Source organism: Sturnus vulgaris, chromosome 1 (genome assembly GCF_052056855.1).
Source record: "Sturnus vulgaris isolate bStuVul1 chromosome 1, bStuVul1.hap1, whole genome shotgun sequence".
In the NCBI taxonomy this organism is placed as follows: domain Eukaryota; kingdom Metazoa; phylum Chordata; class Aves; order Passeriformes; family Sturnidae; genus Sturnus; species Sturnus vulgaris.
The window spans coordinates 29047514-29063645 of record NC_142243.1 but is presented as its reverse complement, the minus strand read 5'-3'; the positions used below and the strand labels follow the sequence as shown (position 1 = coordinate 29063645).

At 34.5% G+C, this 16132-nt stretch overlaps 1 protein-coding gene across 2 annotated transcripts in view; it reads left to right on the top strand.

Annotated features, from left to right (window-relative positions):
• Positions 1-16132, top strand: part of CRPPA (CDP-L-ribitol pyrophosphorylase A) — a 109188-nt gene that overhangs the window by 57791 nt on the left and 35265 nt on the right. For both annotated transcript variants that reach the window (XM_014894409.2, XM_088162478.1), the window contains exons 7-9: positions 1231-1320; positions 2056-2148; positions 6287-6415. In XM_014894409.2, coding sequence (XP_014749895.2) covers positions 1231-1320; positions 2056-2148; positions 6287-6415 — 312 coding nt within the window. The remainder of the gene's footprint in view (positions 1-1230; positions 1321-2055; positions 2149-6286; positions 6416-16132) is intronic.

The following is a 16132-nucleotide window of genomic DNA, read 5'->3' as shown; positions in this document are numbered from 1 at the left end:
TTCTGATTTTACATCTTCAGAGGTTCAAGCCAGGTGTGCCTTGGAGTATTACATATTCTAAGTATTTTTAAGTAAATCATACCTTCTGTGACTTGTTTTTTAATCTTAAAATATTAATTGTCAGCTATTTGTGGCTATGCTACCAAATTTTGAGCCCAAAATGTTTCTAAAATCTTTAGAGCATAACTACCAGCTTCTTCATTTCAAACCATCTTCTTTTGCAAACAAATTAGCTCCTGATTATTACAAAAATTAACAAATACAGCTCAGCATAACACTGCAAGGCCTTTTTAAATGTTGTATTTGGTACTTTTGATGGATTGTGGACTAAGTGACATTTTAAGGGATCACAGCAGTGTATTACTTCTGTTGCTTGCTATGATACTTAATATGTGTTTTGGGAAGAAATAAAGCTCAGTTTTACTGTAAAACAGTGGGGTTTGTTGATTTAAAGGAAGTAGAATGAAGATTTTTTTTCCTCCCTAATTTCAAGATTTTTATTTGCTTCAAAGTGTTATCTTCTCTTAGGGAGCAGATTCACCATCTGCTACCTGGTTTACTGTTTTACTTAAGGCAATTCCAAAGCTGAAAATGTAGTAGAATCTACTTTTTATTTTGACTGGGATAATTACTTAGCTTAAGTTAAAGGTTGCAAAATAAGTAGGTCTGTGCCTAAAAGTATTATTTCAAGGAGAAACTCTAGATTAGTCTTGTACTCTTGTTCTGGGCAGAATCCTGGAATACCAGTGCACCTGGTTTTTCATGCATACTTATTTTATTTTTAACTTCGAGAAGACAAAATGTATCTGAGTACTGTAATCTGAGTATTGTAGAGGTTTTCTCAGAATCAGAGGTTTAAAATCATTAGATGGTTTCATGGATAGTGTTTTCATCTCTTGAAACAGTTGAGCATTCTAACCCAGGCTGCAGTGCTCATGTCTGATGCTTAGAGGGCTGTTTCTGGAATGGCTGCCCTGAGCAGTATATTTTGACTTGTGTTGGGCTCCATGCTTCACTGTTGAGTGCCCCAAAATTTTGAGCAATTTTCAGTTTTGTAATGGAAATAATAATTGCATAATAATAATTGAAAAATAGTAATTGCAATTTTCAGTTTTGTAGTGGAAATAATAATAATTGCAATGAACAACCTCTGCCACAGTGGTGGCAGCTTTAGCAAATAGTTATGGCCGAATTAGAATTTTTGACTTTTTTCTTTTTTTGTCTGATCAGGTTGAAGCTATTTCTATATCTCCAAGCAAAAATGATAGCTGTCTACAAAACATCATTTCAGGACAGTGCTACAATTATGTTTGTGTAAATGTAAGTAGTGAGGATGCATGCTTTTTATTTTACACTTAAACTTACAATGATAAATAATAATTAAATATTTGAGTAATAAGTTTTTTGTTATTTTTGTCCTCATGTACTGAGTCCATTCTGATGTTTGGTGTTTCTGATGTGCACTGAACTAAACATATGAGATACTGGTTTGCTCATTCTCCTCTGGTTTCACACTTTTGTCACTGTGTTGTTAACCAGCCATGAATTCTTAAACAAGAGGGATAAAATCTGAAGTAGTTTAAAATTTCCTTTCATAACTGTTGCATTGAAATGAATTATTTTAAGGAGAGGCCTGCCATACACGAAGTCATCTAACTGTGCATTCATTGCTACCGTGGCCTAAATTAGTGTTTCCCATTCTGGACAAGTGCATGACATGTGATCTATATTTGGGTCCCTATATGGGAGCAGGTTGGTTTTAGATGAACCATATCTGAGACTAGTTAAGACCCTTAATCTTTTTGGGATTTTTTAAAATAGGTATATATATATAAAAGGTTATTAATATGATTAATCTCATTCTTTTTCAAACATCTATAACTTCACTAGAAAATAACATAAAAGTATATTAAAAACAATCAGCTAATCAACCAAACCTTCCCAAAACCAAAAAAAGTGAAGAATCTTTTTTTTTGGTAAATTACAGATCTTCAAATTCTATTTTTATGAAATAATTGTTGTTTTCAGTAATTTTCAACCTTTATTTTAATTTAGGAAAAAAGGTGTGCTCTTCAAGAAATCCAGGAGCTAGTGGATCTGTTGGAAAAATCAAATATTCCTCTCTTATATCCAGTTGTCCTTATTTCGGTAGGTAACTCCTATAAGCTACCATAGAAAGCATCTCATTAATTATTTTAAATTAATATTTAATATAAATATAAGTCATATTAAATATTATTATTTTTAAAGTTAGACTAGGTTTAAACTGCTACCAACTCAGAATAAAATTGTAAATTCAAACTGTGAATTGGTCTCTAAAGAAGCTAATTTTCACTTCAACAAATGTACTGCATCCTGTCAGGAAACAAACTGACGTTAGCAAATGACATTTTATTAGTTACATATTTCTGTGGAAGGCTCATTGTGGCTGGCTGGTTGTACTGAACTGTTAACTCCTGCCTTGCTGAGGATGCTGCAAAGCATGTGCTGTGCTTCAATGCTCAGTTGAAACAGAATTAAGTGGCTTTATTTTTTTCTATGCGTGTGTGTTCCTGATGGCTGCATTGGTGATGGATACATCCGGTGATGGATGCATCCTGATGATGCCAGGATGCCATTGGCCTTCTTGGCCACCTGGGGACATGGTGGCTCATGCTCAGCCACTGCCAACCTGCACCCCCAGGTCCTTTTCCACCGGGCAGCTTTACAGCCACTCTGCCCTAGCCTGTGGTGCTGGGTATGGTTGTTGTGACCCAAGTTCAGGACCTGGCACTTTGCCCTATCCAACTTTATACCCTTGACCTCAGCCCATGCATCCACCCTGTCCAGATCCTTCTGTAGAGCCTAACCTATCCATTATATCCCCACCTATTGCGTGCTGTTCTCTTGGATTGACTGACTGCCATTCTGTATTCTGTGATCAGTATTTAGCACTTTGTTTCTGGTCCATCTTTTTTTCTCGACCCTGCTTTTCTGGGGAACTGGGAGTAAAACTTTATTTTACTGAATTTTCAAAGATAAATTACTCCTACCTTTCATAATCAGAGCAATTACACGTCTCCAATTCTGTTGGTCATTTACAAAACCGCTGGCTGTGCAAAATGCTCTTTTCTGGACTGAAAATGTTTCCATTAGTCCTTTATCAAGAATATAAAAAATAAATTCTATCTGTGTGGAATTTTGAATGTGAAAATAAAGCTGGAATTGCTTATCAACTAGCTAATGCTAAGGTGTCAAAAGCATGCTTATTTTATGCCCAATTAATCACACTTTCCAGTATGGACTTTCAATTAAATAATTTTTTATTGTGATGCTAGGAATGTGAAAACTTTCGTTTAGTAGTTGTAGCTATAAACATCCTGGTCTTAGAATCTTCTAAGAAATAGGAGTGCAAATAGTTCTTACACAATCTCCCTTGAAACTCAGGTTTTGCCCCTGAGATAGGGCAAAAGTCTTGAAGTCATTGTAGAACCCAGAACTATTTTTAATGAAAATGTACTTGCTTGAGCAGCCTGAAGCATGCACAAATTATTTAGGTGGACTCCTTTTAAAATAGCCTTAGGAGAAAATAATACATTTAATCCCTTTACTATACTCCAGATCCATCAGTTGTTTCTGACAACTACTTGAAATTTCCAAGAGCTAGACAATGGAAGAAAATCTCATAACTATGTGGAAACAAGTTGCTAGTTGCTAATATTTAAAACACTGATAAATACACATTTGTTAAAAGTATGTTGCCTAATTGCACTTGGGCATCTGGTGGAAGTACCACACTCTCTTTTAGAAATACGAGAAGGGAAGAAATGGAGATCTGGAAGATATGTTTTAAGTGACAAGAATTAGCTTAACAAATCATTATGTTATATTAATCACTTGGAAGTATTGAAGTCCTCTAAACTTCTGATCTCTTAAACTCGTTACTGATGGTATGGGGGACAGAAACTTCCTTCAGCAGTCTTTAATTAAATTCAATGTTGGGTGTCCTCTTCACTAAGGATCATGAGTGGGATTTCCCTCAACTTTATTTTTTCCTACATACATTTTAAACATATTACCTGAATGAACTGTTCATGAAAAATCCTATGATACACTTCCTTTCAATGTGAAAGGACATATTAATATTTCTGAGACAAATGTGAATCAGAATTTTAAGCAATATGATGACATTTAAATGCATAGGTCTTAGGTACCAGCTGTAGGGGAAATATTAGGTTTTTCTACTCTCAAAAGTAAACTCTTGAAAGAATAAATAGGGAGAGCAGCTAACTGCTTCCATTCTCATAACTTATAACTAGGAACAGCCTAATGTAATTGGATTTGGGTAACTGGAAAGTTTTTGTCTATTCTTTGATTTCATGACAAAAGCAACTTTTTCATAATAATCCAATAATTAAGAAAAAAAAAGGGTTTTTTTCCCTTCCAGCAGTCATCTTCTTTAGTTGTAAAAATGACAGGTGTTATTACTGTGCCAGATTCTCTGTTTAACCAGCCCAGTGAGCATTGATCCAATAAAAGGATGAGCTTGCTCTGGACACAATGACTTCTGTCCATATTCCCACCTATCAGTCGCCACCGACTCAAAGTCTATCCATTATCCTGGTGCCTGAATGGATTATTTTTGTGCCATCTGCAAGATGAAGCAGCAATTGGATTACTGTATCTGGACAAGAGGGAAGATTAATGTTACAAGAGAAATAGGCATCATAGAGGTAAACTTCAGGCAATTATTTGTTTGTGTCAAGCCAGTATCTTCTCCAATTATGCTGTAACCTGACAAACAAATTGTATTCTTAAAATCACATTACTTTTTTGAGCAATACATTTTCCTGTTTGTAAATGACATGAATAGATTTGATTTTATGTTGTTGCTATTCTTAGGGTTTGAAAGAAAGGAAGCTAGTATTTCACCTCTGTATTTGCAATTATTTGCATTTTAGTACCAAAGATTGAGAAAGATCTTTTCAAATCTGTCAAAGAGGTTAATGGTAAAGAGGAGCTAGGTTAAGTTCTCTCAAAATAATAGGTTTTATAATTTCTTATAAATAGCTGTAAATGAGTAGTACTTAGCCTTGTTTTGGGCAGAAAACAACAAAATAATGTGTGTGTGAAAATTAATCTCTGCTTGCATAGTAGAAAACAATAGCTTTGCTTCTGGTGAGTATGCATTTAGGCAATAAACAGTTCTTTTTAAAAAAGTGTTTCAAGGGAAAATGGGTGAAAACCTATTTTCTGTCAGTATAAATGGAATATAAAGTACAAAGAGAACTTGAAATAATTTTCCTAAGCACTGATCTCTAGGGTGATCTCTATACCCCTCTGTGTAGTAGTTACAGATAAGTTTTATATGATGGAATCATTCAGTCAGAAAAATGCTTTTCCTTTCTTTTAGGGATAAAGGTATTTCTGCTATTAATAGGTGCTGATTCCTTATATATACAAATCATCATCCTTAATTTTGATTTCTACAGCTTATAGCAGCTTTGTAAGGGAAATTAGAATGTGAAATACGTAAGGCTTGGGAAAGGATTGAGCTAGTTGATACCTCCCTGGAAATACAAGTTACAGAAGCACAGAATATTCTGAGTTGGAAGGGACCCACAATGATCATTGAGTCCACCTCTTGGCCCTGCACAGGCCACATCAAGAATCACACCATATGGCTAAGAATGTTGTCCAAATACTTTTTGTACTCAGTTCAGGTTCTGTAAGACCTGCCATGTTTGTGCAGCCTCCTTGATAAAGAAGAGACCTGTCTTTCCCTGCCCAAGAGCTCAGGATAGTCATATCCCTACCTTCTTTTGAAGTAGTTTCTGCATTTTAAACTCCAAGTATTACCATTAAATTAATGCAATTTAGGCAACTAATATGCTATACTGAAAGGATAGTAAATTTCCTATTAAACTTTAAAGAATTCAGTTCTGTCTTGAAAACCCTCAAGATGCTTGTGAAAGACATGTATTCTATAGTAAAAAAGAAACAAAGAAAAAATACCTCCTGTGAAAGTCTAGAGCTTATAAAATAATGTAATTTGTTTTCAAATTTAATTGAATATTTTTAAGATGCATGACATGTTCTGGCATATTGGTTTCTTCTGTTTTGAAAGAAACAGTTTTCATGTCCTTAAATGTATAAGTAGTGGAATTCAGTAGTAAATAGAAACTATCTAAGAAAAACCTTTTTAATGTGCTTAATACATAAAAATGAGATACTAAAAATCATCAGTTTAAAATGGCACACTATGGAAAAAGTGCATTTTGTTTTTTCCTCATCTGTTGTTTTGCAGGTGCACTTGGATATTTCAGAAAATAACTCTTTCAGTATTGGGATGGAAGACCTAACTACGATCAAGAAATTTGCAAGAGAAGCTAAAAAGAAAAACATTTTAGTTTATGGTCTCCTTATACAATATAAGGTATGTAATTATCTTTCTGTGTGCAAATGATCTTCTTTTGCAATTTATAAGATTAATGATAGAATCTTAATTTAAAACAGAATCAAAGGGAAATAAATATGACATGAAAAGGATTTTTTTGGGAAAATTCTTGCCTGTTCTTGTTCAAAATTCAGACAAGCCTGTAGTTATAGACAAAAATATGTAAGCTTTTGATTAGAGAGGAATAAGTGATAAACATTTTTTAGAAATGCATGAGAAGATCAAGACCCTTTTTTGCTTTTCTCCTTGGGAACCTTTTTTTTTTCCAGCATTAGAAAACTAGAAAAATAGTGAAAGTACATTCAATCAGTGGTTCTGCAGTATTTTATGTCCCCCCTCAAAACAGTTTGGTACTCAGGTGACAGGAAGGGCATGGCGTATAGGTGTTGAAACAGTGTCTGTAATAGTAGCAAATTGCCTCTGCTGGAGGCAAAAAGAGTTAGCACTCCAACATACTTTGTACTCATAAAAGCTATTTAAAAATAAACCATTTGGCTGGGAAACATGTTCTGTCAACCAGAAGAGTGGGCTGCCTTGCCTCCAGTTCAGATATAGTTTTGCAGCTTCTTAACTCAGTAAACAGTGAAGGAAGAAGTAAGCAAGAAATTTTAATAAAGAAGAATAAATGCAATCCTAAATGCCTTTATGGGGGGTTGAATTATGTGTTTGGGGTTATATATGATCGATTAAATGTGGCTTTAATTTTAAATCTTTTTCTGGTATACCAAGCACTTTCTTGTCAAATTCTATTGCTTTATTAAGAGCTGTGAGTATCAATACCTATCTGTTTATGCTTGTATACACTTTTATTGCCAACACAGTATTGCTCTTATATGCTATTATATGACATTAGTTCATCTCTCGTTTGTAAAACACTGAAGGACATGCAACTCCTCAGTTTTCTTCCTGCTGCTATCAAACCCATTTTTTCCAGGGTGAATTCTGGTTTCTTTTGGTAAAAATAATTTAGATAACTATTGAAATATAGCTGTAAGAGCCACCTTATCATGGTAAAAAGTGACACTTCAAATATTACTTTAGTCTAACTGCAGTTTTTACCTTTTAGACTTCGTTGTGTGTATATCATTTTATATGCAACTGAATCAAATAGACATGTGTGGATAGCAAAAGTTAGTAAAGCTGACTGGAAGAAAGAAAAACCTGGGCACATATAAGAGCAGTTGAGATCTGAGTGGGAATTCTTGATCTGTGGTGATAAGAGGACTGCAGCAGAGTGCTGCCTCCATTCTTTGAAAATAAAAGCTTACAATGATTATGTAAAATCACTGCAGGCAGAATCATCACTTGTTAGCATGAAGAAAGTCTTATATAGACTAAAACATTTCACAAAGTAAGTAAACTATTTCTAGCTGTCTTGTTTTAAAATGGCTTTCAGACATGTCCCTGATCACAAAGGCGTATACTCTTGAGTTCCTGCTATCTATTTTGATCAATAACAAAAGAATAGGTTGTACACATGATTTGTATATATGTGATATATATATATCAAGTTTACTTTTGGCTGCAGATCCATATAGAACATAATTGTTTCTAGGTAGAGACCTACGGAAAGACTTGACATATGAATCTAGAAATTACATAGCCCCAAATTTATTGCTGGTTAAGAGACTGTGAAAAAAAAAGCAATTTGTTGCATGAATAAACATCTTTAAAATAGTTGTTTTTTTTCTTAATCTCAAGTCCAAAGCATGATTAGAGAGTCACCAAGGCATTTTACTTCTAGTATAAGCCATTAATAGATGGACCTGTAGGTGCTTCAGGATGGAACTTCATATATAGGCATAATTGAGAGTCCAGAAGAAGTAAAAACACAAAAAGCACCTGTGCTAATGCAGGATAACCTATTATTATAATAACTCCTGTCACTAGATGCTTTCTAGAAGTCCCAGAAAACTATAGTTTATTTCAGGAAAAGAGTGATGACAAGTTACTTCATGGAGCTTTCCTCTACCTGAGAAGTTTGTATCATCACTGCCAGGCATACACAGTTGGTATGTACACATTTCCTAATTAAAAAAAAGGAAATTTATTGAGACATAGCCATGGTAATGTTCATGTGAAATTAAGTTATGTTTAGAAAGGTTATATGATTAAGTGGGTGTAAGGATATGTTGATATAAAAGAAAATGGGGGCAGTCTTTTGGATTTTGCCTTAGAAAGGCAAACTTGTTGAAATAAATACATTTTGAAAATATAGTTGTTAGGGTTTTTTATATTTTGGAAGTGGAAATAAAATGCTTTTTAGAGCCAAGGAGTTCAGTTTTGATGGTATTGAAAGAGTTGTGACGCCCTAAGAAAAAGTATGAGCCATTATTTTCACTTCTTAAATGCAGTGTTTGTTTGGAATTTAGAAAAAGATGTCAAGTATTTTTACGACTATTTGATAAACCGAGAAGGTAATCGGGAGAATTAAAGGAAAAGGCTTTAATGTGCAGTATGAATGACCTGCTTTTTACCCTTCATTTGCTTATAACAAGTGCATGTGCGCAGTTGGTACACAAATAACTATTTGTCTTATAAACATTATGCATAGGATACCACATTACTAATGTTGATATACAGATTGGATCCACTTCATAAAACCTCTAGTTTGCATCCTGAAAATACTGTTAATTTAAATGGCACTTATAAAATATTTTTTTCTTTTCTAAAACAGTTCTGCAATGTTAAAAGTGGTTTAGACATTCAAAATATGAGGAGTATTCAGTATCCAGAGTCTGAACGTATGGAATTAGTTTTTGACCATTTTTCAGGTAATTTGAAGGAAATAGCTAATAAGCAAAGTGAATTAAAAATTGGAAGAAAAGTCTATTTTTAATGGACAATATTACTGACAAGTGTTGATGAAAATTCCAACTCCTTAATTTAATGACAAGTTCACCTTGAAAATAGTGATGGCTGGCATGATATTATTATATATTAGAATAAGAATCTTTGCTTTAATCATGGACAACCAGGATATAATGGAGAAAGCAAATTCTGAATATTGGGAGGTAAACCTATAAAAAGAAGCCAATTATTCTTCAATAAACAAAGTTGTACTTAGAAGGAGCCTTGAGAACTGCTAAATCCCAAAGAATATGAAAGTAAATGTCAAGTCGTTGCACGCATGCAGGGCTGGATATATATTAAAAATATTGATTTGTATCATTGGAGCCACAAGATTTGGGAGGATACCTCAGCTGAATGTTGTTATTCTATGTTCTGAGCAATGGAATAATACTGAAATTGGGCCTTGATCTCATACACACACATACATTATTATCTTGAAACATATTCTAGGTAGTTAATGGGGTTATGCTTGAATATGACAGTAGTGTTTTAAAAAATCCTATTTTCTCTATTTACTGCTCTTCTCCCTTTAAAATAATCATTATATTAAGAATTGTAATAATGATAATGATTATAATAGTCTTATGACTGAATTACAAAAAAAACCCAATAAAATAACCAAAAGAGAATATAAGAAGCATTTCTTAACATGGGAGTTCAAATTCAACAGCTTGTAAAGGTTACAGTAATAAAATCTTGGTCTGTAGGTTTCAGTAATGAATTCTTTACTGTTCACAGGAAATAAAAAGGAGCAGCAATCATCCAAAATAAAGCACATTTGGATGGACATAGGAAACGACAGAAAACTTTAAAATAAGAAAGTAACATTAATATATTTCAGTTATAGAACTGTATTAATTTAAAATAATCCTGCTACAGAGAAACACTGACAGAATTTTGTATCAGAGCAGCAAATATGTGCTAACGCTTGCCTGTGGTTACTGTGCTGCAAAGACAGAGAAAGGACAGCAACACACACGGACCTCTTTAGGGAAAAAGGCCAATTTTATTGTATGGACAGCCCGTATTTAAAGTGTGTTACATGCAGCTAGGACAGGACAGTAGTTCATTGGACAATTGTGAAAAACATCCTTGGGACAGTACCTCAGGATGTATCCCACGGGAAAGACACCAGGTGTCAATCTTTATTATGAATTCCACTCTGTTTTTCACCATATTATCACCCTGGGAGACTTCTTCCCTAACTGAAGCTGCAGTCAGCTTGTCAGCCTGGGAACGGAGCTGAGAGTCAGGAGAAATCCAGGCCTGAAAAGAATTTCCAAGCTGTAATTCCCTAGCTCTCTAAATGTGTGTGTCCACACTTGCCTAGGGTAAAGTGGACCCAAATACTTTTGCCTCTGAAACTTCTATTTGTTTAAGATAAAGGAACTATTCATTGACAGCCAGAAAAATCACAGTAACTACATTAAAAAGAGACAAACGACACAATAGAATAATTGTCATGAAGCTGCTTGAAACTAAAAGGAACCTGAAATGTGGGTGATTTCTTATGCAAACATACTGGACACTTATTGTAGCCTTAAATACTTTTTGAAGACAAGAGTCCCATCTGCAGTGTGGTTGATGGCTCAAGAAATACTTGGTGTGCTAGAAGTATTTTATGTCTGTCTTGGTAAACCACAAAGGTAAACATTTATGATTTCTTTTTCATCAAAGATCCCTTAAAATAGTATTATGGGTAAACATTAAGGCAGTGTTTCTCAAAAGAGGGAACACACCCCTCAATGGGATAATCCACAAAGTAGAAGGTGGTTTGGCAAACAGTAGTGAGATAATGAGCCTGGAGGGCAAATGAAGTAAAATCACAAAATAAAACTTTGGAAACTCATTAGAAACAAATAGGTTCTGCTCTACATGACCCCCACATGCTTCTCAAGTCACTTAATAATCAGCATAGAATTGGTCAAATGATTGCAATCTGATTTAAATTATTGGGATGCTGCCTGCAGACCTCAGTTTTCTCAAAATGACTTTTTTTTTTCATTTCAGCTGCAGTGACATAATAGATTGCAATGAATAAGGAAACTTACATTTATTCTTAGAAATTCTTAAGTCCAAGTAATTACTGTTTAGTATTTTCAAGAGGCAGAAGTTTAACTTTTAAACATTGTGGTCCTATGGACTATTCACTCTTTCATCAAGGAAAACTGTGCAAATTATGTGATGACCCAGAGTGGCCTTGTTTTCATAGAGTTTGGGACAAAGAGGAAAATCAAATCAGTCTGAAACTTTCTATACGGATAGGCTCATAGAAATCAGAATCTGTAGGTTTCTTAATACAAACTCATAGCCAGTGATTCACCAGTAAAACCAGAAATTTATACTTATGGAGACTTGACACATTTTTATCCTTAATTATGAGTACTATCTGCAATCAGTCATGAATGCATATTTTGCAATAAGTAGAACTGACATGATGAGAAAGATTTACAAACATGGCCTTGTGTTTTGAACTGAAATCCATTTGATCAAGCTAGCCTTTTGCATCTGTTTTGTACCATTCAGAAACTAATTTTAAAGAAATTAAAAAAGAACATGTCTCTGGTACATTAGTCAATTAAAAAATGCATTAGTTCAAATTTTACCAAAATGTTGGGGAAGTTTTGGGGTTAGTCAGGAAAAGTCATAAACACAGAACTTTGCAACCTCACTTTTGCTTGCAACACTTTGGTGCCTGACATTGTGGGAAGCACAGCTGCTTGGCTGTGCTGTTGCTCATTATAGTAGACATCCTGAAGCTTGATACTGGATAATATTGATCAAAAAATTGGGATTGATATTCTTTTATTTCAGTTTTAGTGTCTACCTTGAATGCATGCATACATGCTCTTTTATTTTCTTGACACCTTTCTCTGTTCTCTTGTTTCCTGTCAACTCTTCCTCCTCTTCTAGCCAAACAGGTAGCAAAACAGTGGATTTTCTACAGATTTGCAACTCTTCTAAAAGTGCTCAGATGATTTCCACAAGCTAATTTCTCAATCCAGTACCAAATTCCCAGTATGAGGAAGATGGACTTTTAAGAAAAATAATTGGTAACTTTTAGGGCATTCATTAAATAGCTGTGTACGATTTTATCAGAGGAAGATCAGAAAGTTGCTCAATTTGTCTCTGCTATTAAAAGTTCTGGGAGTTTACCAAGCTGCACAGAAAACTATGAGGTTAATATTTTATGCCTTTTACACGACCTTTTTAGAATTTGTTTCAGCTATTGAACTTATAATTGGAGAAACCAGAATTCTTCCATCAATTTGTCAGCCAAAGTGATGAAGGCATATAGACATATCCTAAAAGTCATGACTTCATAAAATGGCCTTAAACATCCTTGCTCTTATACCTTAGTTCAGCCATTCTGACAGTGTTAGTCAATAAATGTTGCCAGTCATTTCTTTTGTGGTTATTTTAACAGCATAAAACATATTTCTCTAGAATAGCTTCTTAGTATGAAGAATTTTGGGGAGCAAGTGGAGTTAAGGTGAACTACCAAACTCTCTAGTAGAAAGGAGAATATGTGATACACAATATAGGAGCTTAGAAAAGTATGTCAGTATTATTTTTTCTGGATACTTTATTGTAATAGGAAATAAACATTGAATTGGAACCATTTACAAAAACAAATACTTTAAGCATCAAATCTGAGTTTTATCTTCAAATCTGATAATATGAGTTATTCTGATTTTTATTTCTTATTAAATCTTTGATGTTGACATCTTATCTCTTAATGGAAACATAAACATTTAAGATGAAAGGACTTTGACACAAAATCTTGTTTGCAAACAAATGGCTTTTAACTTCTTTTTCCATTGTTAGCCTGCCTGACAGAAACCTCTGAAGTCCATTCCATCTGTTTAAGGACAGTTGCACTTTTGAGTTGCTAGTGCTGTGATTCTCCACTTAAAGTGATGTTTGCACTCTTTTATTGTGTAAGTTGGGCATCAAAAAGTAATCATCTCACTTGGCTTCCATGCTGTCCCCCAGAGGCATCATTTAGCAGCTAAAATATCTATAGTACAGAATACTTCTGTTTTTTTCTGGCTTAGCTCTGATTACATAAAACAGCAGTAACAAAGAAGCTTTCCAAAATTGTTCTGTATGCTTAAGAGGCATTTTGAAAATATGAACAGCTTGCTGTTGTGTTAATTTTCTAATGAGCTTTTGTATTTTGAGTGCATTTTTTCAATTAATATGAAACATTAACATCATTAACATCATTACTTTCATGGCTGAAATTCTTCCAATAACTTTTCCAGTTTCAATGCAAAGTTTAGTTTTATAGAGAAAGTATGCAAAGGTTGTAGGACATTTTCATCACTAGATTGGACCAGGAAAATGTAGGAAGTTCTTCAGCCTTTTAAACACAAAAATTCCCTTCAAGCTGTACATTGTAGTGACTGTAACTATTCTGCAGGCTTTTGCTGCAGTCCTTGCAGTGTGGTAATTCCTAAAATTTGTGCAGCAGAGGCAGTAACCATCAAATCTATATTGGAAGTATTAATTTCCTCTTTCATCCTCTCCTGCTATATATTAGCAGGAGTCAAGTAATCCAGCCTCAGGCTAACTTTGGATTATGTCTTTGGAAGGGCTGGAAGACCTGTGGTTGGGGTTTCTGTATGTATTTGAGGCACTAAGCCCCAAATCTTATTTATTGCTCATATCTACTTGCTCAGTGAAAGCCATCTATTATGGATCATACCCAGTGCTGAAGTTTTTAAAAATAATATGTGATATTACACATGGCAAAGACCCAATAATGTAAAGAATGCAAAATGGCCCAGCCTGTGCAGAGCCATCAGATTCCAGTGATACCGTTTGTCCTAGCAGCTACTTTGTGCACTTGAACCTTTTTCAGATTTGTCACTCACCTCCTCTGGAAGTATCTGTCCTGAAACATCCCAGATTTGGGATTTATTATGCTGCAATATGTCGCCTTCAAAGTACCAAAATGGACCAGATCAGAAGTTTATCTAGGTCATTGTCTTGGGTCTAACCATAGCTGTAAGGAAATCCCTAGGAGAGAATCAGATCAAGACAAGCATATATGGTACCCCTAAATTTTCTCCTTACACTCAGTAATTGCTAACTTAAGTACTTCCTGAGCCAGAGGGGTTTTCTATGGAAGAATTAGCCCTGATGGGTTTATATTCCATGCTCTTGTCTTCTGAGATCCGTGTAAAATTTTAGCCTCCACTGTGTCCCCTAATGAACAATTACATAGCCTGGAAAACAAAGGAGAGGGGGTTCTTCACAAAGTAATGTCTTAAGCACAGGGGCTTGCTTGGTCTGCTGAGATCTCATAATTTAAAATTTGAAATACAGATTAATTGTTTTACATTCACTTACATTCCACTTCATTTATCATTTCATTGTCTAGTTACTCAGTTTATAATGAACTTCCTGCATTCCAAGCCAGTCAGCCACTACCCTAATGGACTTCATATCATAAGCAAACTTGTATTCTTACTTACTATTTTTTCCAATTTGTTTTTGAATGTGTTGAACAACATAGATCCTATAACAAATCCCACCTGACCTATGTGGGTTCTCTTCTGAGAATGAAACATTTTCCCCTACCCACTCTACTCAGTCTTCTGAGCAAGGATTTATTCCTAACAGGTCTTCTGCCTTAAGTCCTGGAACCTTTGTTTTCTTAAAAGCTTGGGGAAGGAATTTTGTTGAAAGTCATGGAAATCCCAGTAAATTCAACCAACTGTCATCCACTCCTTTGAAGAAATACAGTGAGAATGTGCATTCAAACTTAAAAACAAAGACATGTTAACTTTGTCATCATCTTAATTTGCTCTCTGCTATTACTGTTGAGTATTTAATTGTTAAATTTCTGGTATGGAGTTACAACTTTGTATTCTGTAGTTCTCTGTATCCTTTCAGAATTTTCTTGTTTTAAATTGGAAATTATTACCATGCTGTTGTACCTACTAAGGCAATTTTTAAACTAGAGATGATGCAAACGACTAGGAACCTGTTGTTTTTCTTCATTAGTGATAAGACCAGAACAATCACAGTGCATTCTGGTGCTGGCTTGTGGTTGCTAAGGCCTATTTATTTTTAAACATTCAAAGATAACAGGAGAAAATCTCGTGGCAACTTCATCCCACTAATGTTAAGTTTCTAAACATTTCAGCTGGCTTTCATCTAAATATGTTTTGGAACATCTGAATATGAAAATATGTTCATATGTCAAGACTATGAGATGCAGAGCGTTTGAAGTTAGATTAAACTGTTCTCTTAAGACATGGAAATGCATGGATTGAGTCTCAACAGAAGTCAGAAAAAGATCATAGGAAACCTCCACTGGGTAGTGATTTTCGTCTGAATTTTGCTGTGAAGTATTTCCTGGAAGTTATTTTCCAGTCAAATACTTGGATTGAATAAAAGTGGAAATTATCACCATTATTGATTTTCCAGCATTTTCAGTCTAAACTCATTAAATTTTATTTTAAAGCATTCTTTGAGGAATTGCCTTCCTGAGCCAATTTTTATTTATCCTCCTAAGTAATATTTTAACCATATTCCAAGCCTTACAGTATACTTTCTCACCAGGTCAGAGGTCATATTTTCTATTGAGCATCACAGCCCATTACTTCACAATGTACGTATATAAATCTTCTTGATTTATAACTGTTTTGCTCTTTGAAGTTTCTACCAAGCAGAATCTTTTAAAAAATGGGATTGTTTACATTTGAGTTTTATTCAACCTGTGTGGTACTGGCAGCAGCATGAATGCACATTTTTGGCAGAACCTCTGCCTTCAATTTTTTCCTTGACTCAATCTTTCCATTCTTATGCAGCTATGAGCTCAAGTGTCTT